This window comes from Nyctereutes procyonoides, unplaced genomic scaffold (genome assembly GCF_905146905.1).
Source record: "Nyctereutes procyonoides isolate TBG_1078 unplaced genomic scaffold, NYPRO_anot_genome, whole genome shotgun sequence".
In the NCBI taxonomy this organism is placed as follows: Eukaryota; Metazoa; Chordata; class Mammalia; order Carnivora; family Canidae; genus Nyctereutes; species Nyctereutes procyonoides.
Genome location: NW_026575036.1, coordinates 22,243,071 through 22,270,415, shown reverse-complemented (window position 1 = coordinate 22,270,415; position 27,345 = coordinate 22,243,071). Strand labels below are relative to the sequence as shown.

At 35.6% G+C, this 27,345-nt stretch overlaps 1 protein-coding gene across 3 annotated transcripts in view; it reads right to left on the bottom strand.

Annotated features, from left to right (window-relative positions):
* The window catches only part of TMEM117 (transmembrane protein 117), a 475,906-nt gene that overhangs the window by 144,113 nt on the left and 304,448 nt on the right, over positions 1-27,345 (bottom strand). For all 3 annotated transcript variants that reach the window (XM_055318966.1, XM_055318965.1, XM_055318967.1), the window contains one exon: positions 22,366-22,463. In XM_055318966.1, coding sequence (XP_055174941.1) covers positions 22,366-22,463 — 98 coding nt within the window. The remainder of the gene's footprint in view (positions 1-22,365; positions 22,464-27,345) is intronic.

Below are 27,345 nucleotides of genomic sequence, written 5' to 3'. Positions count from 1 at the left end.
CCATAAAAAGCTATTACAGTATTATTGAATATATCCCTTATGCTATGCATTTCATCCCCAATATTTATTTTATAACTAGAAGTTTGTACTTCTTAATCCCCTTTATCTATTTTGCCCATCCCTCCACTCCCCTGACTTCTAGCAACCACCCAGCTGTTCTCTGTATCTATGAACCTGTTTCTGTTTTGTTTGCTCAGTTGTGTTTGTTTTGTTTTGTTTTTTCTAGATTCTACATATAAATGAAATGACATGGCATTTGTCTTTCTCTGTCTGACTTATTTCACTTCACTTCACTTATTTTACCCCAAGATCCAACCATGTCATTGCAAATGGCAAGATTTCATTCTTTTTTATGGCTGAGTAATATTCCATCACACACACACCCACATTATCTTTATCCATTCATCTATTAGTAGACACTTAGGTTGCTTCCATAACCTTGGTTATTGTAAATAATGCTTCATTGATAATAGGGGTACATACATCTTTTCAAATTACTGTTTTTGTATTCTTTGGATAAAGTCCCAGAAGTGAAATTATTGGATCATATGTTACTTCTATTTTTAATATTTTGAGGAACCCCCATAGTATTTTCCATAATGGCTGCACCAAGTTACATACCCACCAACAGAGCACAAGTGTTCCCTCTTCTCCTAATCACATTTATTATTTCTCATCTTTTTAATAAAAGCCATTCTGGTGGGTGTGAGGTGGCATCTTATTGTAGTTCTGATTTGCATTTCCCTGATAACTAATGATGTTGACTATCTTCATGTATCTGTTGGGCATCTATCTGTATGTCTTCTTTGGAAAAATGTCTATTCAGGTCCTATGCCCATTTCTTAATTGTTTTTTTTAATTGAATTGTATGAGTTCTTTATATATTTTAAATACCAATCCCTTATTGGATATATCATTTGCAAGAATTTTCTCTCATTCAGTAGGTTGCCTTTTCATTTTGTTGATGGTTTTTTTCACTGTGTAAAAGCTTTTTAGTTTGGTACAGTCCCATGTGTATATTTTTGCTTTTGTTACTCTTGCCTGAGGAGACATGAAGACCTATCCAAAAAGAGTATTACTAAGAATAATGCCAAAGATAACTCTTTATTATTAAAAAAAAACACATTAATTGTTTGGGGATTGAGATTAGTTGCAATGATTTTTGTTATATTTGTATTATATAAGTATATTCATTTCCTAGAGCTGCCATAACAAAGTACCATAGAGTGGGTGGTTTAAAAAACAAAAAAATATATATATATTTTCTCTTAAATCTGGAAGCTAGAAGTCCAAGATCAAGGTGTTGGCAGAGTTGATTTCTTCTAAGGCCTCCTTCCTTTGTCTTCTCCCTGGGTCTTCACATGGCTTTCCCTCTGTATGTGTCTGTGTCTTAATTTCTTCTTCTAATTAGGATATCAGTCATATTGGATTATGTCCCACACTAATAACCTCAATTTAATTTAATTACCTCATTAATGACCCTATGTCCAAATTCATTCACATTCTGAGGTACTAGGGGTTCAGAAATTCAATATATGAAGTTTGGGAGGATATAGTCAGCTCCTAACAACATGTATATGATATTTGTATTATATTTATACGCTTATCATATATTATAAATAATACACATAAATATTGCTCTATCAATATATGTATATGATTATATAATCATTATAATATATAATAAATAAATATATACATAGAGAGAAAGATATATATAGAGAGAGATCAATATATAACTTTAGGTAATTGGGGTAGTTCCCCCAGAGGATAAAAACCTTTGTGTACTATTGGTTGGTATTTCTTGCAGGAGGCCACATTGGGGTTTTTTTGTATTTATTTTAAAATTCTTTCAATAAGCATTTGGAGTGCTAGGTAAATGTAGAATCTTTAAGCAGTATGATGAGGTAAAACAGACATATGTATGGGTGTATGGGTGTTTAAAATTGTTTTTACAACATTAGAAAGGTTAACCTGGGTTTCTTTCTGTATATAATAGCTCATTGGGTTTAATAAAAGTTAGGTGTGATAATATATTTAAAGCAGCAATTTTAGTAGAGAGTCTCAGAGATGTTAGTACCCTTCCTCTTTCCCTAAAACCAGTCTAGTAACTTTAACTCACTGTGGGCACAATTTTATTAAAGAAAATTCCTATAATGCTGATAAAGATAGCTTAAGTGGAGTCTTCTACAGCTAGGACAGATTTACAGCAAGCAATGATACTCAGTGTCCAATCCATTAACCTCAAAGACCTGTGGCTAGCACTAAGATATTTTGCATAGAAAAATTATACTGTGGTAAAGTCAGCAAAGAAAGTATACACACACACACACACACACACACACACACACACTAAAATTGCTTTAACGGAAACAATTAATGAAGTGTGCATATAATGTAGATGCAAAATTAGGATCTAGTTAAAGATGATATGATATGACATATGATATATCCATATCAATATCATCTTAGCATCTTATGACAAAAGGGAAAAAAATCAGCGCATTTATTCACAGGGGATAGAAAAACCACATTAAATTGTCTTTGATAGTTTCAACCTTGGCAACACTTTGTTCTTTTAATTCCAGCAACTCTATCACTGCACTATTTTTGCAATGCAACTAGGGTAATTCAAATGTATGCCAAGTACATATTAATGCAATTTCATGGCAGGTTTTTGGCCTGTCATTTATTTCCTCTCGGTGATACTCAAATTTCATTTCATTAAGTGCTAAGTTACTTCATGGTATATTACAAAAGAATCCCAGCCAGCTATATTTTTGAAGTGTGAGGGGAAACCTAAAAGTGGTGTGTTCTTTCTCATTTGGATGAAACATACAGAGTATTTTCTTTGACATATAGTCTTTGTTCCCTTCCCTACCCCAAAGTTACCACTCCACAAAAAGACACTGAAAATCCTATACTGACAAAAGACAGCATGTAGTGATTCTACCTTACAAAGTTACAAATATGAATAAATCATGCATATCTGGGAGCACCAAGCTCAGCATTCCCATTCTGATGAACATAGGAGAAATTGTTAGCTTGCTAGGATAGGTGGCTGCTCTGCTTCAAGCTTCCAGAAGACAGCTTTGGGGAGATGTGATAAGAGGAGGGCTGAGAAAGACAGAAATGAAGTGGGCCTGGGGAGAACAAAGCTAAAGTGATTTTTTGAAATTCTCCATTTGCCCTACAATGACAGCTGCAGTCATTGATTTATCATAGCAAATTGCATTGCCTCTGGCATGGTTTGGTTACTAAAAGAATATTTAGAGGCAAAACTAGCTTCACAGAAAAAAGAACTGGGGAATCACGATTATTTGGTAGAGTTTCACAGACAAAAATGAAGCCTCCAGTCACTTCCAAGTCCTACTTCTCATGCCCTCAAACACTTGAAATTTTGCCATAGGTAATTTCCTTTCAGATTAAGGCTTTGTTAAACAATATATAGTTAAAATAATCGTTATTCATTCCTGGCTCCCTTTGTACTGGACTTGGTATAGATGAAGGCGGTAGAGAAGGGACGTCAATGAATATGCAGATCTAAGGTAGATGAAACAAAATAAAAGAATTTAAAATATTTGTACTTTTGTGGATTCTCAGGCAGATTGACAATGACTGAAATCTATAAAGTCTAAGACTGGCAGAGAGGTATAGATAAAAGTGGTCTTACATGGATCAATAATGAAAGTGTCATGAACCAAGAATTATGAATCATTCAATATGTTTGTATGTGCATGCATGTGTGAGTATATGTGGGGGGCTTACGTACTATTGACTGTGCATGTGCGTGTGCGCAAGAAAGTCAAGGCAGAAGCAGGTAAACATGGAATAATGATGAAGTTTTCCTTGAGTAAGAAGGAAAGGTTTAAGGGTTAGGGGATGCGGGAGGGAACATTCACCAAAAAAAAGATGAATGAACACCAAGATTTAAAATAGTAAAAAGTAAGATTTGGGGGAGTTGTGCTGACAGCTAGAGTGATGGGATCACATCTCAGGAAGTTCTCATCTGAAAGGACCCAGCCAACTGGCAAGATGAAGCAGACAATCAATTCAAGGGGACAGTGGTAACATGTAGAAATGGCCAGATAAATATGAAGTCATTCAAGCACATCATGACTTCTCTGGCTCTATTGCAAGGGAGATGGCAGGTCTTTTTACAAAGAATATCACAGCTTTAGGGCATTTGTAGAGGATTGTGGCTAGATTCAAGAGATTAAACCAGATCCAGATACCTCCTGGAGAGGACAGCACAGGGCTGGAATCAAGAAAAAGGCCTGTTGAGGCTTGAGCAGAGGAAGGGGGAAAGGCAAATGAAACTCATAATCAGAAAAGGACTTAAAAGGTCAGACAGGATTAATTGCACCTCCGGCATCATTCTCCCCCAATAAGGCTGAACCCACAACTCCACGTGAAAATCAGCAAAGATAGAGTTTCCTCTCTTCCATGATTATCAAGAAAGTCAAGAGGATGTGTGCGGGATGAAGATCTGAAAAACCAAACATGAACCCAAAACAGACAGTCTTAACTTAAAAAGATTAACTCCTCCAAAATTGACCATTTAGACTCAAAGCCTCAGAGGCTTCATTTAAAATTTGGTGATGGTCTCCCACACCTCCAAATCCTAGTAGCTAAAATGAGGTTCATAAGGAAGAAATGATCAGTTATAGATCACAGTATGTTCTAACTTTTTTGCATGTCTGCTATATGTGTGTGTGTTTGAATGTGTATAATACATATGTAACAAACAAATATGTTATATAACTATATAAAAATATTTGAGATACCACTACACTGAGATAAGAATGGGTATCAGTATAAGACAGGAAGTCCATAGTTAGAATGTTATTTTTTTAATAAATTTATTTTTTATTGGTGTTCAATTTACCAACATACAGAATAACACCCAGTGCTCATCCCGTCAAGTGTCCCCGCTCAGTGCCCATCACCCAGTCACCCCCACCCCCCGCCCTCCTCCCCCTACACCACCCCTAGTTCACTTCCCAGAGTAAGGAGTCTTTATGTTCTATCTCCCTTTCTGATATTTCCCACACATTTCTTCTCCCTTCCCTTATATTCCCTTTCACTATTATTTATATTCCCCAAATGAATGAGAACATATAATGTTTGTCCTTCTCCGATTGACTTACTTTACTCAGCATAATACCCTCCAGTTCCATCCACGTTGAAGCAAATGGTGGGTATTTGTCATTTCTAATGGCTGAGGAATACTCCATTGTATACATAAACCACATCTTCTTTATCCATCATCTTTCGATGGACACTGAGGCTCCTTCCACAGTTTGGCTATTGTGGACATGGCTGCTAGAAACATCGGGGTGCAGGTGTCCTGGCGTTTCATTGCATCTGTATCTTTGGGGTAAATCCCCAACAGTGCAATTGCTGGGTCGTAGGGCAGGTAGAATGTTATTATAAGGCTAGAACACTGGCCATAAAAAGAATGAGTTACTGTAGCTTTGAGGTCTATCTGGAAGCAAGCAACAACAAAATCTCCTCCTATATAAGTAACTGAAGTTTACGGAATGATTTGGGAGAAAGAAACTGATTCAAATAGATGGCTTTCTCTTCTCTCTTTCCAATGTAGGGAGAATATAGCAGCTCATAAATTGAACCCAAGTAGATATAAAATAGTTATATAATGATAGCATTTTAGAGATGTATGGGGTCTTAATCTATACACTATCCACATGACTTATCACTGATGGTGTTAAGCTTGAACACACAGCTGGGATGACGTTTGCAAGATTTCTCTACTACAAGGTTACTTTTTTTTGCCTTCTTTCCATACTATTGTATTACTTCCTATTCTTTGGAAGCAAGTCACAAAATTAGCCCATATTCCTCCCCCCGCCCCAAAAATGAGGAGTTAAGGGATTGAGCTTCATCATCCTGAAGGGAAGGGTATCTACGTAAATTACTTAGAATTCTTCTATACAGGAGATTTCTCTCTTCTTGTCTATTTATTCAGTCATTTACTTAATCAATGTGCCCTGATGGATATTTACATGATACTATGAATTGTAATCAAGTACTATTTCATTTATTTTGTTGTTGATCAAGTTGTTCTAACTTTGACCACTGGGAGCTCTTTCAAGCTGACCGTTGAGTGACATGCTGCCATCATTTGGTTTTTGAATACTTCTTTACTTTCTGGTATAACAACATATCCCAGGATCATTTTACCTATCCTCTGCCCCAGACCAAGAATCAGTTATTTGTCCCAGGTGCCCTGGGTCCTTTCATTGAAGAAACCAAGATTTGGGTACGCATTACCACGCTGTCATTCTGTCTAAGCCTTCTCAGCACACAACACTATGAAATACGTGTCTGTATTCTAACCTAGATATGTGATATGGAAATTATTTAAGTATTCATTTGCCTCTATAGTAGGCTAAACATGAGTTGATATTGATGTTTCTGACTCTAATGTAGTACCACATTGTTCATTGTAGCCAGCCCCACTTCCCTGGTTATCTGTATCTTCCCTTTCCACAGTGGGAAATCTGGCTTCTACCACCCACCATTCATTTATTTATTGATCAATTCCAGGATATATATATATGTAAAGCAGGCTCAGAACTGCTACTCATATCCTCATGAGAAATAACTTTACCAACTATAATACAGCTGTTTATGTCTTGCTCCCTTAGCCTTTAGTTTTTCAGTTCCCAGTCAAAACACTGTTTCCCAAAGTTACTTAGATCAGCGTATTTTTTTCTCCATGTCTCATATCTTTAAATATCCTGCCAAAGCACAGCTCCTAATGCCTGGATAGTGTTCCATAAAATCAGCATGCTCAAACTCACATTTCCTAAGGATGTAAATTTGAGTTGCTTTATTCATTATTCTGAGCAATTCATGCCTTGTCCAAACACATAGATAACCTTAGACAAGAAGATAGTCTATCCGGAATCACAGAATTTTAGAAGGCAAAAAACTTTAGGTATCACCTAGTCTATTCTTACAATCCATGTTGGAATATTCTCTCTCTGATAATATTTTCTGCAGGAACATCAAACTCACTGCTTTCCCAAGAGTAGAGTCCTTCTTTGACTAACTGTAATATTTAATATATTTTCACTTCTGGCGTCCCCAGGCAAAATGCTGGGGTCTTGTTGTGGTTGTTAGTACCAGCATTTAGGATGTTAACTGTAATCTTTATTTTCAACCTTGCAAATATGCTTTAAAGAAATCAAGTCCTTGAAACTTCTGAAGATAAAACAAGAAAAATAGCAATTGGCTTTTCATATGAGAACTTAAGTGAAGGTTCTGTTAATACATCATGCTTTATTGGCATATTAAACTATATACTGTACATCTTTTTCTTGCCTAATTCCTGTAATTGAGAGAAAATGATATACAATTACATCAATTTAAACTACCCAGAATGTTCTGATTATTACTATTGGCTTACAAGAGCTATTATCTTAACATATCCAATCATCAGCAAATTCTTTTAGTTCGAATTATATTGATTTTTTTTTAAAAAAGAATATAGGGAGGCAATGTGATATAGTAAAAAGAATATTAAACCAGGAGCCAACAGCCTTGAGTACTCATTGCCATAGAGGCATTAATTAATTTTGTGATCTTGGGTAGGTCACTGAACTGATTTTGTTCCAATTTCTTTGTCAATAACATAAGGATATTAGAACATAAGTAGGTATACTGAAAGGATTCTTGCATTTTATGTCTTTCTTTAATCAACCCAAATCCATTTGCAAGGAGAGAAAAGGATTATAGTAAATACATACGTGAAAAATGAAACTAATCATTGTTAAATGTATTAAATGTCTTAAAATCTTGGAATAAATGAGGTCACTCTGTGCAGTATGACGCAGGCTCTGAAATCAGCCTGGCTGCCCTCGAATTCCAGCTTTGTTGTTCACAGATACGCAACCTCTTTCAATTATAGGCTTTCACCTTTAAAATACAGATAATAACGATTATGTTAGTGGTGTGAATGAAATAAAACAATGACTCTGAAGGGTCCAGTCCTGGGCACACACAAAGTACTCAATAAATGATAGTCATTTTGGAACAGAATTATAAGGCTATTTCAATAGTGAGGCAATGCCTGGAAAAGTAATATGGCTGAGTATCCCAGAGAAATGACTCAAAGCTAGTGCTCATTCTTACATGTAGGTTTGGGCTCCCATATTGTCCATATCTAATACGTTAGGAGAGTAATAGGGATTTGGAGGGTGGGATCAATCCTGGATTGATCACCATCGTGTGTCAGTAATTCAGACCTATCCTGGAAAGGTAATTGTAGCTTGTACCAGACTGATTCACAAAGGACTCCGTTATAAGCAGAAATAAGGTAGGCTGAACCACAAAGAAACAGGCAGAGTAGCAAACAGAAAAAGGTAAAAAGTGCCTGAAATTGTTCAGATGCTTGATGTGTGGAGATATTAGAATATCACATACCTGTATATAGAATATCAGTGTGTGTTTATGACATTTATGCATTCTTAAAACATTTCTTTTTGTTCTTTTTTAATGGTTAGTGCTGGTTTCCTGGAAAAGTTTGTATTCTATGAATTTTGATAAAGAGAAACAAAGAACATGTTTCCTATCATGTCTGGCCCAAGTTGGGGTGATGGCAGCAGTGATACAAGTAAGACCTCAACAGGAGGGTGAACCCTGAAAGGACAAAATGGGGGCTACTCATACAGATAAACCCTCCCCACCAGGATGTCCTCATTCCAGAGCAACTTTCTACTTAAAAAAAAAAGGAGGAGGTGAGGAGGTTGTTCTACAGTTCTAGTCTTATTTACCAAGAAAGACTGTACTTATTTATTCTGGCATCAGCAATTGAACAAAATTTTGGTAAATATCTAGTAAGTCCTGGGAATACTTAGGAAAACAAAAGACCATATCTTCTCTCAACTCATCATAGAAAATATGGTAAGAAAACCATGAAAATGCAGACTTTGATGGCAAGGTTGGGAATAAAAGCCTAACCTGTTAATTTCTGTTTCTCATTGGAGATTAGAGAACTTTAAGTATCTTTGACTCACTCAGTTCTTGGTGAATCCTATTGGGCCAACACTATCATTTGTTGACTTCTGAGTATGGAGCCTAGTTATAATCAACAGGCTTTGGGCAGTTCCTGAAAAGCAGTATTACCTTTTCAGGTAGGTTCTAATGTGTAACCCCCCTGCTTGGAACCCCAATGCCACTAAGCACTGTGGGCAATTCCTGCTCTGAAATTCAGCCCTGTGATAATATTTTGAATTTTAGGAAAAAGGTTTTCTTGTTGCCAGGTACCTGGCCCTGGGAATAACAAACTGCTTGAATCTTCCTGTAAGAGTACTCTTGTTGCTTCTTGCTGGACCTTCTGTCAGCTGAGGGTTCTGGTTCTGCTTCTCTGTACTTCTTGATCTCTCCTTCCTTCAAGGGCCTAATTAAATCCAACTTTCTCCATGAATAATTCCATGACTATCCTAATTCTCTTTGGTAATGTTCCATTTCCAAATGGAACTCATGGTCAGTGGGAGACAATCTAATCTTTGTTCATGAATGATCCATCCCAAGTTATCTGTCATTCATTGTATCTCTGTGCTTTGACTTGCCCAAATCATTTGCATGGTTTTTGGGAGCTGCGACCACGATACATGTTTACTCCATCCTCTGCAGTTCTCACCCAATGAAGTCTATTTTTGGAGCTTATTGTATGCTGGTTTAAAGTATTTCTGATTCTGAACTACATAAAACAAATAGAAGGACAGATTTAAAGAACATTGGCAGAGAGCAACATTTACTTTTTAAAAGTTCAGAGCCAAATTGAAAATGTGTTATGCTAAGAATATCTTCAGTTCCTAAATGCCTGTATTATAAGAAAATATTCATACTATCTGATGTGCTAAGTCTCATCAAATCTTGGAAGAGTTTTAATAAATCTTCATCATTGAATGGAAATTGTTTATTTCAGTACCTGTAAAAGACTACACACCTAAAAAATACCTTCGTGAAAGATAAGTTTTCTGTTCTAGATTAAAGAAGCCTCACAATGAAACACATACATGTATCTGTACCTGAGTACTAAGTAGGATGAAATAAAAATACTTTGATTTTATTATTTGTCCTTTTTGTTATTTGTCCTATAAAGAGCATTTTGAGACAACTGACAAGCTTTGAATATGTCCTGTAAATTAAAGTATTATAGCAATCTTAGTCTCCTGATTTTGACAAGACTGTGGCCATGTGAGAAATTGCCCATGTAAAAAAAATTAAAACAAAACAAAACAATAATAAATAAATAAAGAGAAAATGCCCATGTTTTAGAAAATACAACAAATTATTGATTCTTTCCTAAAAGAAAAGAGTTTTAGGGAATTCAATGAAATATTTACTCTTTCCTAAAAGAAAGGCATTGTCTCACATAACTGTAGTCCAATTATCGAAATCAGGAGATTAATATGGACATACTATACGCTCTCTACAGTCAATGAGAGACAAAGAATGACAAAGCAAATGTTTTGGAAATTTGTCAGTTGGGGAACATAGATAAAAGGTATACAGAAATTCTTTGCACTGTTCTTACAATTTTTTTGTAAGCTGGAAACATTTCAAAATAAAATATTAGATTTGTAGTTCAAATCTAAAATATTTAAAGTCTTATTTTTGCTGGATGGGCTGTCTTAGGTCATTTGGGCTGCTATAATAAAATACCACAGACTGAGTAGCTTATAAATAACAGAATTTTATATCTCTTAGTTCTAGTGTCTGGGAAATCCAAGATCAAGACACCAGCAAATTCAGTATCTGGTGAGAGCCTGCCTTCTGGTTCACTGCCAGCTATCTTCTTGCTGTGTCCTCACCTGGTAGAAGGGTAAGGGAGCTCTCCAGTGCTTCTTCTATAAGAGTATTAATATGGCGGCTCGACTTTCATGACCTAATCACCTCTCAAAGGCAGCTCCTCCAAATACTATCACAATGGGATTAGGTTTTAACATACGAATTTCGGACAGACACATTCAGTCCATAGTATGTATTTTTTGTAACATGTCTCTTACCTATAAATTCCTATTTTACCTTTGAGGCTTATGTTCCGTATTTTGACATGAGGCTTAGGAAAGACAAGAGTCATTCTAACTCTAAATAAACACTATCCATAGACTAGTATTAATTGAAAATTTTGTTCCAGTACTATGTTGAATAAAAGTGGTGACAGTGGACGTCTTGTTTTATTTCTGACCTTAGAGGAAAAGCTCTCAGTTTTTCACCATTCAGTATGTTGTTAACTGTGGGCTTTTTTTTTTTTTAATATATGGCTTTTATTGTGTTGAGGTTATGTTCCCTGCTAAACCTATTTGTTGAGTGTTTTTATCGTGAGTAGATGTTTCACTTTGCCAAATGCTTTTTCTGCATCTGTTGAGATAATCGTATGTTTTTCACCCTTTCTTTTGTTGATGTGATATATCACATTGATGGCTTTGCAAATATTGAACAACCTTTGCATTCCAGGAATAAATCCCACTTGATTGTGGTGAATGATTTTTAAATGTATTGTTGGATTCAGTTTGCTATGTAGTTTTGATTTGTATTTCCCTGATGATAAGTGATGTTGAGCATCTTTTTATGTGTCTGTTGGCCGTCTGGATGCCTTCTTTGGAAAAACGTCTATTCACGTCTTCTGCCCATTTCTAAAACTGGATTATTTGCTTTTTCAGTGCTGAGTTTTATAAGTTCTTTACATATTTTGGGTACAACAAACATCAAAGCATTTCAACCTTCAATACAATTGATGCATCCATTGGTTCCTCCAGAGAGCCAGTGCACAAGAGATTCTGAGCAGCAGGGCAGTAAAAGGAGAGGGCAAATGTAGGAACAGGATGTTCTGAAAATAAGAGCTGGCATTATGGAATCAGCATTGCTGGTGGAATTGACAATGGATCAGGGTACCAACAGCAGTAGTGGTCTGGTCCCTGAAAAAAATCACACATTGATGAGAACTGTCATAAGCCTCAACTTGTCTTGGATGAACCCTCTCCTGCAGTCTTCACCTCCCTTAATTTTGATCAATGACTCACAAAATAAACAATGATTCACTTCCATTTGATACTGGTGACAGAGTTGCCCTGCAGAGAACATTGGAGTATTAGTTACCAGCAATTTTGGTTTGAAAACCAATCAGTTGTGAGTTTCCAACAGTGACTAATGTAACACAAAATTAAGTTCGTGGGTCGCCAATCTCTGAACCAGATGTGAGCTACAGTGAAGCATGGGTACTAGACAACCAGCAGTACTTTGGTGATACTGAGACTTTGTTGTTCCTCAGTCATTCTGCAAAAATAAACTGTTAGCCAATTATGATTGGAGTGACTTAAGTAAAGAATGACAGCTATTCTGATATAATTGTCAAATGAATAAAAATTTTTAATTCTAATAGGTAGGTTTTGACCAAAGCACACACACAAACCGTTTTTAAAGGAGGATTTTTATGCCAGTAAAATATATTATAATAGCAGCATTTTACTCTGAGATATTTACATTGTGGCCTCTTTGTAAATATTTGCAGGGTGAACACAAATACTTCAAAGTATTCCACCAATGGTTCCTGGAAGATGTGGGGAAACAAGAATGAAAATGTCCAGGCTTTCTAACAGGTGAAGTTGTAGGTTAAATGGAGTTTTGTTACTATAAAAGACTTGCATTTTTAGTCTATAGAGATGGGGGGGGTGGCATGAATCATGAGGAAAAAAATGAAGAGACACAGAGATTCTCTGGGGTCAAGTCATTATACTTGGTTAAATGCTGTGTTCTCTCTTCTAGAAGTTATTGTTTCCAGTTTAATTTCGTGCATTTATACTCTTATATGCAAACTCAAGGGATTTTTGAATCATGACCTATACTTTAGAAACTTAGTGAGTATGACTTAGTCGTTATAGCTCAGGGGAGTACTCCATTCAACCAGCAGATCTAAGAATAAAGAGGAATCACTGTTCTACCAATTCTTGTTATACAGAAAAACTATGTGGTATTTCTAAGACTTTATTGAAGGGCAATTTTCTTTCAAAAATTCATAAATCCAAAGATTATCCTTGCACTCAATGTTGCTATTTCAGTTCTTAGCAAATAGAATAAAGACCTATAATAGAGAGGCACTACCGAGCAATTTAAGACCACCTTATTTAATTCTTTTTCCTTAAACTTCCCTTACCTTTAAGAAATTAGGGGAAAAAAATCCTAAGATAAAAACTTCTATGGTCAGTTGGGGCTGGTTTTGCTTTACTGCAGTTGTACAGTTCATGGTATTTTAATGGACTTTCTAGTTGTAGGGGATGTATGTAATTTGGAACCTAAAGGATTTTTTAAAGTAATGAAAATAATATTTCTAAAGATTTTTCAGAAAAAAATAACTCATAAGCATTATATATTTTCTTGTAAAGCACCAACTGACCATAAAATATCTTTAATTATCATTTTATCATTTTAATGAAGTCTTTTATCTGAAGAATTTTTCAGGAATATTGTCCAGTATGCTAGATTTGAAGGTCCTCACCAAAGTAATTAATTTAACAAGAATGTACTTAATGCTTGCTGTGCCTCAGGTACTGTGCTAAGTCCTAGGGAAACAGTAAGTAAGATGCTATTCCTGCTCTCAAGAACTGTGATATCTACAAAGAACTTATCAAACTCAACACCCAAAAAACAAAGAATCCAGTCAAGAAATGGGCAGAAGACATGAAGAGATATTTCTCTAAAGAAGATGTACAAATGGCTAACAGACACATGAAAAAATACTCAACTTCACTTGGCATCACTAAAAAACAAATCAAAACCACAATGAGACACCACCTCATACAGGTCAGAATGTCTAAAATTAACAGGAAAAAGCAGATGTTGATGTGAAAGCAGAGAAAGAGGAACCCTCTTACACTGTTGGTGAGAATGTAAACTGATGCAGCCACTCTGGAAAACATTATGGGGTTCTTCAAAAAGTTAAAAATAGAACCACCCTAGGACCAAGAAGTGCACTACTCAGTATTTATCCAAAGGATACAAAAACAGTGATTCAAAAGGGTACATCCATCCCAATGTTTAGTTTATAGCAGCAATGTCCACAATAGCCAAAACATGGAAAGAACCCAGATGTCCATCAATAGATGAATGTGTGTGTGTATATACACTGGAATATTACTTGGCCATCAAAAAGAAATGAACTCTTGCCATTTGCAATGACGTGGATAGAACTGGAGGGTATTATGCTAAGTGAAATAAGTCAGTCAGAGAAAGAAAAATGCCATATGATTTCCCTCATAGGTGGAATTCAATAAACAAAACAGAAGAGCATAGGGGAGGGAAGGAAAAATAAAACAAGATAAAAACAGAGAGGGAGACAAACCATAAGAGACTCTTAACTCTAGGGAACAAAATGAGAGTTGCTGGAGGGGATAACTGAGAATGAGCATTAACGAGGGCACTTGATGTATTGAGCAGTGGGTGTTGTATGCAACTGATGAAACACTAAATTCTATCCCTGAAATTACTAATACACTGTATTTTAGCTAAATTGCATTTAAATACAAAATTTTAAAAAAGAACTGTGATATAGGCAGAAATATGTGTGAAATAGGTATTGGCAGAAATATGTTAATCACCATTTTGACTTTAGTACATTTCTTTAAAAATTTTAAAGGTATTTTAATTTAAAGCCTTATTAACTGTATATTGTATTAAAGAATGAGGATTATATACATAGTAAATTTTTACCACATAATTTCATTTGAGGCTTCAGTTCAATAACTGTACAGCAAATAATTTGAAATGAGCTCTCTTTTTAAAATGAATATGATGAATCAATAAAGAGCAAACCAGTAAACATTTAATTTTTTCATAGGGAATATATCCATTTTTAAATATATAGACATCCCTTCAACTTCTCTCTCACCTTCTGACCATACTCCCTGTTCCCACTTCTTCCTCTCCTAATCACAGTATAGGTCTGGCTTCTAGGGCAGCATTCCAGAAAACCATTCTTGCTGAGGTTACCAGCAAAATCTCATAGACACTTTGTATTTTGATCTTATTTGTTATATGTCTAGCATTTGACTATTGATGTTGCTACATCTCTTGATATCCTCTCCTCTCCTAACCTCTATAACATACATTTTTCCTATTTTTCACTCTTTCTATCCTCTCTTTCTCTGTCTTCTCTGTGGATCCTTCTTTTGCCTGTTCCCAGATAAATGAGTACTATGGGTTTTATCATAGATCTTTTATTCTCACTTAACATTCACTCATGTTCCTTCAAAAACCATATCTGTGTAGATAACAACATCTAGATGAGAGTAAAAATATAAACTGAAATACTAATTTTAGTGATATTTCTGTCTTGGATCTCATTCCCTCACTCTGCAGCTTCAGATCCATATAAAGAACTGCTTATTGAGTACCTCTCTCTCTCTCCGTAATGGAAGTATGGCTAACACACAATGTTATATTAGTTTCATGTGTACAACATAGTGATTTGGCAAGTGGGTAACATTATTATAGGTTCACCATAAGTATAGCTACCATCTGTTATCATACAATGCTATTACAATACTATTAACTATATTTTATAAGATATCTCAATTAGTACATCAAGCTCAAAACGCAGGTCTGGGCTTATTACGTCTCCACCCAAAACTTGCTCCCCCACCACAATGTCCTATCTCAGTAAATAGTATCACCGTCTGTTCAGTTGCTTAAGCCTTAATACTCCATGCTACCCCTGAATTTCCCTTCTGCCTCAGTTCTAGAACCAATCTGCCTCAATTTCCTCCTTTTTGACACCTCCTTATCCTAAGATTACACTTAGGTTCTAGTTCTTTTAAAAAACCATCCCTAGGGCTCTCTAAGCACATCATAGCATCCACATCGAAAGCTGGCATTGCCTTCCCCCTCACACCCTGTATTTCTCATCAGACAGAAAATTAATGCTGTCAAGAGTCCTTACTATTTCTTTCAAAGTTGTGCTCTCAGCACCATGGAGAGCACCTGGTGCAGCGAAAGAGCAATCGTAATACCAGTTAAAACAAAATAATAACTAATACACAATAGCAGGTAGTAAAGCCGGGATTGAAAGCCAAGCAGCTGGCTCCAGAGTATATACTTCTAACCACTATTTCACATTGCATTCAGCACTTAATAAGTATTGATTTAAATAAGTTAATAAAAACAGACTTGCTCTTAATTCAGCAAAATTAAGTCTGGAGGGTCATGGGATTGTGTTAATGCCCAGGTACAAATAGATGCCTGAGAGTTAAATCTTTCAGGCATAAACACAGAATTTACTATTTAAATGAAAATCTCCAAATATGACAATAATATGACAAGACAATAATGCAACATCAATCACCTTTTTATTCAGAAGTAGAAAATTTACACCTAACAAGAAAACGAGTTGAAGTGCATCCTTGGATCTCTCTGCTTAGAAGAAGCGAGACTTAAATGGAGCCTGTTAACTTTTGTGAGGTGTTTAAAATTAAGGTGACTGATCAAATAGGTACAGTTACCTGATTTGGGCTAGAAATGTTCTGCTTTTCCTCAGTTACAGAGGCAGCTTTTAATTAAAGATAGACAACCGCTTCATAAGACATGTTGAGATGGTAGGAAAGCTGAAGGCTAGAAGACAAAATTCAGCCAGAGAAAAGATATAGGCTAATATATTACTTGGGAAGTGAGGCAAAAAGTTCTGCATATTATAGTTGCCCCAGAACCTTTCATGAATTATTGTCTAATGTAAAAATTTTCCTCATAATTATGATGGAATTATACAGAGCATATTAAATTAAAATTAGTACCCTTTCATTATAAAGCCAAAAAAAAGAGTAATACTTTCTAATTAAATATCTAGAGTCACAGAATCTTAAGTTTGATGAAAAGTTAGAAGTGATTTACGTTTTTTCTCATTGAATGTGAAAATCTTTCTACTGCATCCCTGACAGATGATCTAGCCTTTGCTAGAATACTTCTACTAACAGGAAATCCAACATTTCATCAGGCAAGCTTGCTCAGCATTGAGAGGCTCACATCATTAGGGAATTCTTTAAGACATGAATCTAAATCTGCTTCCATGTGACTTACCTACATCTTAGTCCACTTGGGCTGCTGTAACAGAATATCTCAGACTGGCTGGCTTGTAAACAACATATTTCTCACAGTTCTAGAGGCTGGGAAGTTTAAAGTCAAGGCACCAGGATGGTTTCATTTGGTGAAGGTCCTCATCCTGGTTCATAGCCGACACCCTCTCACTGTGCCTTCACATGATAGAGAGGATCTCTCTGGAACCTTTTTTTGTAAAGGCACTAATTCCACTCATGAGGAAATCTACCCTCATGACCTAAGCACCTTCCAAAGACCTCACCTTCTGGGTACCATCATTTGGGCATCAAGACTTCAAATTACAAATTTTAGAAGGACACAAACATTCATATTCTTTCCTCTGGAGCAAAGCAAACAGAATTACTCTCTCTTCAATATTTTAATCTTATAATAAAAAATAGCATTGCACGGCTGAAAAGGATCATGCAAAATAACAAAACACATCCCTTTTGAAGAGAAAAGAAAGGAAGTCATACAGGGCATCCATACAGCTGCATACTAGAGACCTTTGTTTAAACCCCTCTTAATGGACATTTCCGTCAAGATTCTTCAGTTTTTTATATTACTTTATTATATTTCATTGTCATTTTATGATTATCATGTTGTTTCCCAGACCATGTACATGAAGATGATAATCATTTCTTGATTAGCTCTCGTCTGGTGAAAGCTAAACAATTTTGTTAGACCTTATTAATGACCATGATCTTCAAAACAGGACAAATAGCAGCTGCTACATTTGTTTCCCAGTTAAGAGTTAAGATAATCATGATCAAGAAATGTCCACCCAAAGCATTAAAGCACTAGATAAAGTAGTTTTTAAAATATGGAGATACTAATTATCTGAAAAATAAAAGATAATCTTTATGCATCAGAATGGAAATGGAAGTACACAATAGTACACCGATGCATATATCAACATATTACCAACATTCCATTTTCCCAGTTCTCCTGGAGTGTCTAAGTAATTATAGACCACAGTTTTGACCAAATGCTTTGCCACTATAACACCTGTATCACCATTTTTCCAACTTATATCATCAGGGTTGTTTGTTTTTTTTGTTTTTTTGGTTTTGTTGTTGTTGTTGTTGTTGTTTGCCTTTTGCTGTCCAGCCCTTAAAATAAAAATTCCAGCCTTCTGTTACAGCAACACTTTGCTTCCAGGATCAATTTCCGTATACAGCAGGATGCAGTTTCAAACAATCCCCACATCTCAGGGGCTTAACATTTGCAAAGGATTATTTCTCACTCACACTATTTGACCACTGTGCTGTTAAATGCTTGGTTTCCGCTGGTCATTCAGGGAACCTGAATGAGCAGGGCTCCAGTTAGATGTAAACTTCCACAGTTGCTACTATGAGAAGAGCTCTCTTTAGGGGTGCCCCGGTGGCTCAGTCTGTTAAACAGCGCCTGTCTTCAGTTCAGGTCATGATCCAGGGTCCTGGGATCAAGTCCTGTGTTAGGCTCCCTCTCCCTTCTCAGCGGGGAGCCTGCTTCTCCCTCTCCTCCCCATTTGTGCTTTCTTTCACTCTCAAATAAATAAATAAAATCTTAAAAAAAAAAAAAGAGCTCCCTTCAGTGCTTCTCATGCCAATTAAATGCTTCTACCTAAGGGTGCCCAGGTAGTTCAGTTAGTTAAGTATCTGACTCCTTACTTCAGGGTCATGGGTTCAAGTCTTGCATTGGGACTTATTCACTTAAATAAGAAAAAAAAAAGAAAGCTTCTATCTAAATGTGACACGTCACTTTCATCCCATTTTAATTGGTCAAAGCAAGTCATGTGGTCAGAGGAGACAGAAAAATGCAATCCTCTCCTATGTCTGGAAGGCAAAGAACTGGAGTATTTGTGAAGCCCTAATAAACACCAAATTTCCCAATCCCTCCTTCTGCCAATTCCTCTACTAATCACAGGAGAGTGTTTTCCTTATTTTTTTTTTTTAAGCTAGGCTAGGCCTTCGGGAAATATTATTCCAAGATACTTCCCATCAAAAGCATACAAAATGTGTCACAAGAGAATAAATAAAATGGGGAATAGGAGCTAACAGAAACATCATATTACTTGACTTTAATATCTTTATTTTTATGGAAGTATAGTTCATACACAGTGTTATATGAGTTTCAGGTGCATATTACTTGGTTTTTTTTTATATCTATGTTTATGTGTATATTTGCTTCAGATACAAGTGAGTGGAAATGTTTTTCATAGCCCCTCTGGAAAATAAAAACAGTGTATGGAATTAACCTAGGATTTACATTCTTAGGTCTTTGTTCTATTTAATTAACAAAAGGGCTGGAAAAGTGATTTTGGAAGGAAAGTTCTATAAATATTCTTCCCTCTCTCATTTAGTATTTTTCACACACGACAATGTAGTCTCATCCCCGGCACCAAAATCCATGTGCTATAGCAGCCTCATCTTTGCACAATTACAGAAAGAAACAGGAACCGTTTTTCTTCAATGTAGGGACATCTATCACTAGGAATCAAGTAAGAGCTCAGCCCACTGCTGCAAAGGAAATAGTTTCTGACAGACATTTATGAGTTAAAGCAGCTACATGTTGGTAAAAGATAAGTTTACTAGAACAAAATTGCATGTTGTACTGTTGAAACTGCTGCATATAATCACATTGCAACTTATGAAAGCTTCGTTTGCAAAATTTCTTCTCTAGCATAGGTTTTTCACACTCATCTCCCTTCCCTTAACTGGGACAAAACCAAAAGAAAAAAAACCTCTTTTTGAGTGGGTAACACATAGTGTGTAAATACTATCTTTTGTTTCATTTGAAACCTTGCCAAAGATTTCTGTATGCTATCTCCTACAGCTAAAAAAAATAAAAATAAAAAAATAAAATGCCCTTTATACTTGCTAAATCTCTTTTATCCAAAAAGTATGAACAAAACAGAAGATTTCATTGCTTCCCACATAATTTCCATATTCAACTTTTTGCATCGGATTTTCCTTTTTTAAAACCATGAAAACTGTTGACAAGATAATCTAACTGTATAGAAATGGATAAAATAGGAAAAATATTTTTAGAGTAGCATTTAAATTTTCCTCCAGTTATTTTATGTTCTCCATGATTTGAAATACTACTTTTGAAATATGACAATAAAAACTCATCTCTCAAATATATCATCTAATAATTGATAATTTTACAAAAACAATGACTACAACAGTGTGAATTTATTAACCTGAACTGCTCTCCATTCAAGAGTATTATCTATTTGCCAGTGACTAATTAAATTATTTTTATAGAATTTAAAATATGCTCTAGGTTATCAATTGGAGCTATGTTATCACATCTGTCAAAAAAAAAACCATTTGTATAAAAGGGATGGTAATACATAGACCTGAATATTAATGTTCACGGAAAACATACTAAGATGCTTAAGGAAAAATCCAGTATGGATTTCTCTCCTCTGAAACAGCAATTGCAATTAAGAGTAGCTAATGACAAAAATCAGAGAGGCCTTCAGATTACCATATGCATGGCTCACTTTTGCAAATATTATACATGTGACCTGAGTCACTGGCCACCTTGAACATAATTAGCAGGCTGCCTTTGAAGATGCATTAAATAATATAAAATTAATGTAAACATAGTAAATTCATATTGTTTTAAGAGAGATAGTCCATAAACTCTTTTAATATTAACATCTATCTTTTTAAAATTATGATTCCTAAAATCTCTGTAGAGATTTCTACAGGGTTGAATGACTCCCCAGAATCTTGTATTCCTTTTTTTAAAAAGATTTATTTATTTATTCATGAAAGACAGACAGAGAGGCAGAAACATAGGCAGAGGGAGAAGCAGGCTCCCTCAGGGGGGCCCGATGTGGGACTAGATCCCGAATCCCAGGATCACGCCCTAAGCCAAAGGCAGATGCTCAAGCTTAGAGCCACCCAGGTGTCCCCAGAGTCTTGTATTGCTAATATAGCACCATTACCTAAAAAGAGACTAAGGATAATCATTTGGAAATTTGCACACTGATGTATCCTTTGCTCTCTTAGAGGTAGGCTAGTTATAATGATGTAAAACTGGATCTCTGGAGTCAGAGACTTATGCTCACAACAATAACGCCTACCTTATAGGATTGTCGGGATTAAATGAGCAAATACATAGCATGTTAAATACTTAGCATAGTGCCTGGAGCAAAACATATGCTCAATAAATATTTTCTATAGCTATATCCTATATTATTTAGGGAAGCTACATGGGGAACTTGCACACAGGAAAAAAAAATTAAAGGTTAAATGCACCATAAAAATAGGCCACACTTGACTTATAGAGACAAGGCTTAAATAAACATCCACAAAATCATATTCATTTTTACAACACTATTTGGAATCTACTTTTGTTTATCTTCTAAGAATTGAGTTCAAAATGCCATATATATCTATCAACATTTAATTACAGTGTTAAAGCCCAAAGATAGCTTAGAGTGTGTATATCATCCCATGATTTTTGTAGCCTGTGCATGAAAAAAGAAATCAACCCTCGGAATTAAATCCAAGAACAAACATTTTTTCTCTATCATTTCAAAAGGCAAGTGAGCAGGATAGAATTTACCCTGCACAAGGTAGCATCAATTCGAGCACTACTGTGTGTTAGTTCACACACCCTTTCATATATCAGGCTGACTCTATAGTCGAGTGGTATCACACAGTCAGGCAAAAGTGCCCTTCTTGATGTTTTCTGTCTAAACTTGTTCAAATACACATAAATAGTGGTGATGCTATGCGAAACAAAGTTCTATAAGACATGGATTATTTTTTAATTGCAATGATTGGGCTAGAGAGCTAAAGGAAGTTACATAAAGAAGAAATGCCAATGAGCCAGATGTGATTTGTAAAGAGGTTCCCTCTCTGTATAACTTCTTCAAAGCAAAATTATATCCTGTCAAATATACTGGAAATTTAGAATTTACTGGAGACATTTTTATAGCAGATTTCATTGATGAAAATTATAGCTTGTTTTTGCTGAATCAAAAACCTACTTACCTCTGGTAAAATATGTATTACTGTATTAGTAAATGTATCTCTTGTAAATGTGTATAGGCAACAATGTGTAAGCAGAAAGTAATTCATAAAATAATTAGGATAATGGTTTTAATCATCTTAAATGGAAGACAGTGTCCCCTGGAAATGCCTCTCAACATAGAATTCTATGCATCTAAAACAAAACTACATTCAACTCAAGTCCTTTGTGAATGATGAAAGGCAAAAATCTATAAACAAAATAATCTCTTACCAGAATAAAATGATCCTAACATTTCCTTTCTTCCAGAAAGCTCTTGCAGATTTTCCCCAATCAGGATAGGGCTTGTCCTGAAGCATCATATCAGTGACCTGAAGCAATAAAAGGAATTTATTTAGCACTTTCAGAAATCTTACATTTAGGTGTAAATATTTATATAATTTACACTTTGTCAAGAATAAAATATGTACGTATCTTAACACTAGAATATATGCAGAGACAAAATCAAGAATACATTTTCAATTAAAAATTTTAGTAGTTCATTTGACTTTATGTAACAAATGAATATATTTAAGATCACCCAACATGTCAACTACTGAGACTATGCTTTAAAAATCAGTCAAGATTACCTTATATAAGGAGACATCTTTAAGCAAGTGTTAACCTCTTCATAGACACAAAACATACATAATAAATAACATACCATAGTTTTTGCTTGTCTAAATCAGAAACTCCAACTATTTCTCTACATGTCTACATTTCTACCTATATCACTAGTCAAAATATTACCTTCCCTTCTCTCTTGTTTTTTCTTTCAATGATGCGTGAGGGGGCACCTGGGTGACTCAGTGGTTGAGCATCTGCCTTTGGCTCAGGGTTTGATCCCAGGGTTCTGGGATCGAGTCCCACATGGGGCTCCCTGCAGGGAGCCTGCTTCTCCCTCTGCCTGTGTCTCTGCCTTTCTCTCTGTGTGTGTCATAAATAATTTTTTTAAACTTAAAAAAATGACATATGAAGTATGAGACTTGACCCAGTTTTATAGAATATTTATTTTAATAGCCTAGTATTCTCATACCTCCTTGCCATTTTCAGTCCTATGTTTTCTTCTAAAAAATATTCTACTTCTCCTTCCTACTTGCACAGTCTGCCCACCTTCCGAGGCCTTGGCAAAACCACATCATCATCACACATTGTGACATCTTCACTGTCCACTCCAACTGTAGTTCTGGATCAATCCCTCTTATGTCACTTACCACTTTCCACTTTCTGTTTGACTTACTATGTACATCTGTTCTCTCTTCAGTAGGTTTCAAAATCCTTGAAGGTGAAGATCTGTCTCTATATCTCTTCCAATGTCTAAGGTTCTTTTATATAAAAACCTTCAAGATATTCGCTTAACGAAGAAATGACAAAATGATTTTATATAAATGTGTGTTTTTATTTATTTTTCATTTTCTTTTAAGATTTTACTTACTTATTCATGAAAGACACATAGAGAGAGGCAGAGATATAGAGAGAGGGAGAAACAGGCTTCCTGCAGGGAACCTGAGGTGGGACTCGATCCCAGGACCCTGGGATTATGCCCTGAGTGGAAGGCAGATGCTCAACCACTGAGCCCATCCAGGCGTCCCTAAACACTTGTTTTTAAAAATGCATTAACAAAATAAATTGCTCATTGATTATACCCCATATTAATGATTTCAGAAAATGTCCAAAGTATCATAAATAGATAACCTATTGTAAAAGCATTTATAAAAATCTGATGGGGTGAGTAATTAATTTCCTTCTTTCTTCTGATACAGGAAAAAATATTTGTGTATGTGTACACACACACTCACACACACATGTTTTCCTTTTTCCAGAAAATCTGTCTTCCCTTCAAGAGAAGAATATTGTTTCATTAATTGGATTTGTATTTAATAATGTCCAAATTCAAACCAACAAGGCTAATTCAAAATTAAGAAATGCATATAGAATGAGATATACTGAATTGAGTGAGGAAGAATTTTCATCATCTATTAATACAGACTTCTCTCTCTTGCTTTTTTTTTTTTAAGATTTTATTTATTCATGAGAGACACAGAGAGGCAGAGCCATAAGCAGAGGGAGAAGCAGACTCCCTGCAGGGAGGCTAATGTGGGACTGGATCCCGGGACCCCGGGATCATGATCTGAGCCAAAGGCAGATGCTCAACCACTGAGCCACCTAGGTGCCCCTCTTTATCTTGCTCTTAAGATGTTAATATTGCACTTAGGTATAGCTTCCAACAATGGCCTGGCCTGGAATTAGTGAGATTTAATCATTTATGATGAAAGACTTTTCTTCAGTGGGGAGTCCTTCTGGATCAATGACCCCTTCAATCGTCCTGGGCTTTCTGTGGAAGGCACATCAATTCTCAAGCAAGCCCATCTTATTGTGCTACCCAGCATCTAAGAAGTGCTCTCTGGAAACATTCACAGGCATGCCAAGGGCTTCACAGGCCCATTTAAATTGCAATCAGAACAGAGGTTAAGGAGCCCAGTCTCCAGGAAATACTCACTCTTAATTCTTCTTTATATTCTTTCTCAAGATAATTCTTGGAATAGAACTCCCAAGTTTCTCTTGGTTGATGAGAACCAAAAGAAGTTCACTGCTCTTTACTGAGCAACACTGTAGATTTATGCCCGCTCTAACGCAGGGCTTACAATAGTTTTGTGTAATGTGGCTTTGAGTCTTCAAATTCAACAAATGCCATGAATGATTTTAATACAAACTCTCAGTTAACTTCTTGAAATTATTAATGACATTGATAACTGTGAGTGCAACTAACAATAAAAATTCAAAAGGGAAAAACATTGATTTCACTGGTTTTTAAAAGGAAATTTAGTTACGATTTTCTCATCTATTATTTTCTTCTTTACAACTTAAAATGACAAGTTTTTATTTTCTCCCTCTAATGCCCAAGCTTTGCATCTTCAATCAAAGAGAATTCTTATCTGTCAGAATGAATGAATCTTTATCTTGACAGAATAAAATTTGAGCATGGATCAAGTGAGTTACACTGTTACTAAAAAGTGAATGAAGGCAAAAGTGAAGAAAAATTTAAATTCCATATATTCTTGGGCATAAAAAGAGTTTTATATCATAGCTTCCCTTAAGGAAGGAGTTGTTACTCTTCCAAACAGCAATTTCATCCACTACTCCTTTGTAACTTTCTTGAATAGCAACTCTTGGGTCAAATTTTATTTTTACAAAACCTCAAGGTTAAGTAAATAAATACTTAAATAAATATTTCATGTTTTACCAGTTCCTTGTAAGATTTAATTAATTCTGTTCAGCAATATTTACCCTGTTCCAGAAAGAATCTACATGGTAATAAATATTTCCAAGGAACAGAATGATTACTGGGTGGATTTTATTCAATTTTCAGTGTTTTCTCCAGGGCACTTTCTGGGAAATACTTATTATATTCTCTAGAAGAAGGCAATCTGCTGCTGTATGACCAATTATTACAGCAGCGTGTTTTGTAAAAATGACATTCAAGGATAAAGGATTTTCTCAGGAAAATGGCAAGATGAGACAAAAAAAAAAACATATTTTTTCCCCCTGATGCCAGACAGCTGGTCTTTTTCACCCCCAGCTCCAACTCTTTATTTTAAGTCATATCATCAGATCAATGTCAGGTCACTTGCAGCTAAATTGGCAGGAGCAGAGACAGTCATTAAAGGGATGCATTCAATAAAGAAAAATCCAATTACCTTCTGCATTAGAGAAATCAAATTCATTTCTGGTGTTGGTCAAGGACAGTCTTTGTGGGAAAAGATGCAGGAAAGGCAAGACTGAAGACCACGCACATAAATACAATACGAAACTTGTTGATGCTTCTCCCACAGGAAGATAATTAGAATTTGAAATCCCAGGTCTTTCTTTCTAAGCTGGGGGGAATCTGTTTTAACTCTTTGAATATCACAATCCTTGCCTTTGCCTTCATCCCTATGAGGTCTCTGTGCAAACTCAGAACTTCATTATAGCCCTTATCACATTATGCCTTGTCGGGTCATCTTTCACAGAATAGAAACTATTTTAGGCCATGAGTATTGTGTAATCTGAGTGAGAACATGAATGTTGAGGTTTAAAAGTCAATAAGTGATTGTAAAAGCAATTTATCTCTACAAAAATCTAACTGGAAACTTTGCTTCCCTACGAGGGGAACCGATATGACATGAGGGTAAAAATGGTAGCACAAAGACAGCAGTGACAACAGTAATATCTTACATTTGCTATAGAACTTCATGGAGTACAAAGCTCCTAGAGGTACTTTTCTTAACAACTGTCACGGGAACTTTATAAAGTGAGTCATTATTTTCCACTGTCCACCAAGGGAGAAAGAGAAATCAGTGAGACAAAATAACCCATCTGGGTCACACACCTAACGTACTGTTCTGTGCACCAGCTCTGGAACTAGCTTTCCTGGCTGACTTCCGAGTTGTGTCTCTTACTTAGTTTTTGATTTGGGACAAATTAATCAACCTCTCTGTCCCTCAGTTTCATCATATGGACACACTAGATATTAGTAGATGTTCTAAGAATTATTGATGTTTTGTTGTCATCCGGGAGTCCACGTAAACCTTTTGCTTCATGTGACTGTGTTAAATAATTGGATTTAGAGTCAAAGGGCTTGAAAGCAGTCTCATCTCTTCCATAAAGACAAGACTGTCATATGTTGAATTATTAGAAACTGATAAAGATATAGCATGATGTTAAAATATGTTACAGACTGAAATTGCTGTGAAAAATCAAACCTACTGCCAAAGGTGGCAATAATCCGAGATAGTTTTATAGAGGATTCATGTAATGTAAAATGAGCACTGATTTGCATCCTGTATCATCCTCCAGTTTTACCCATTTTGTTTTCTTAGCCTAATTATAAACTACTCGTCAACAGGTACTACACACTGTATCTATAGTCTTCTTTGATATAGTTTAATGTTAAGCATGCGATATTAGTGAAAAATACTGATTTAGTAGAGAGAAAAGGTCATAATGTAATAACAACTGTGGCTACATAGGGCCACTTGAGATTGTTATTATGTAGCAGAGTATCACGTAAGAGAAATAAGTGCTACTCTCTTTAATACACAAGAATAGGCATTAAGGGTATTAATGAGCAAACATACACAATTAATTTTGCATGTTATTTTGCAACTTCTTTCTATTTAACAGTGTATCTTGAACATCATCATATACCAGTACATATATAGCTATTTACATAGT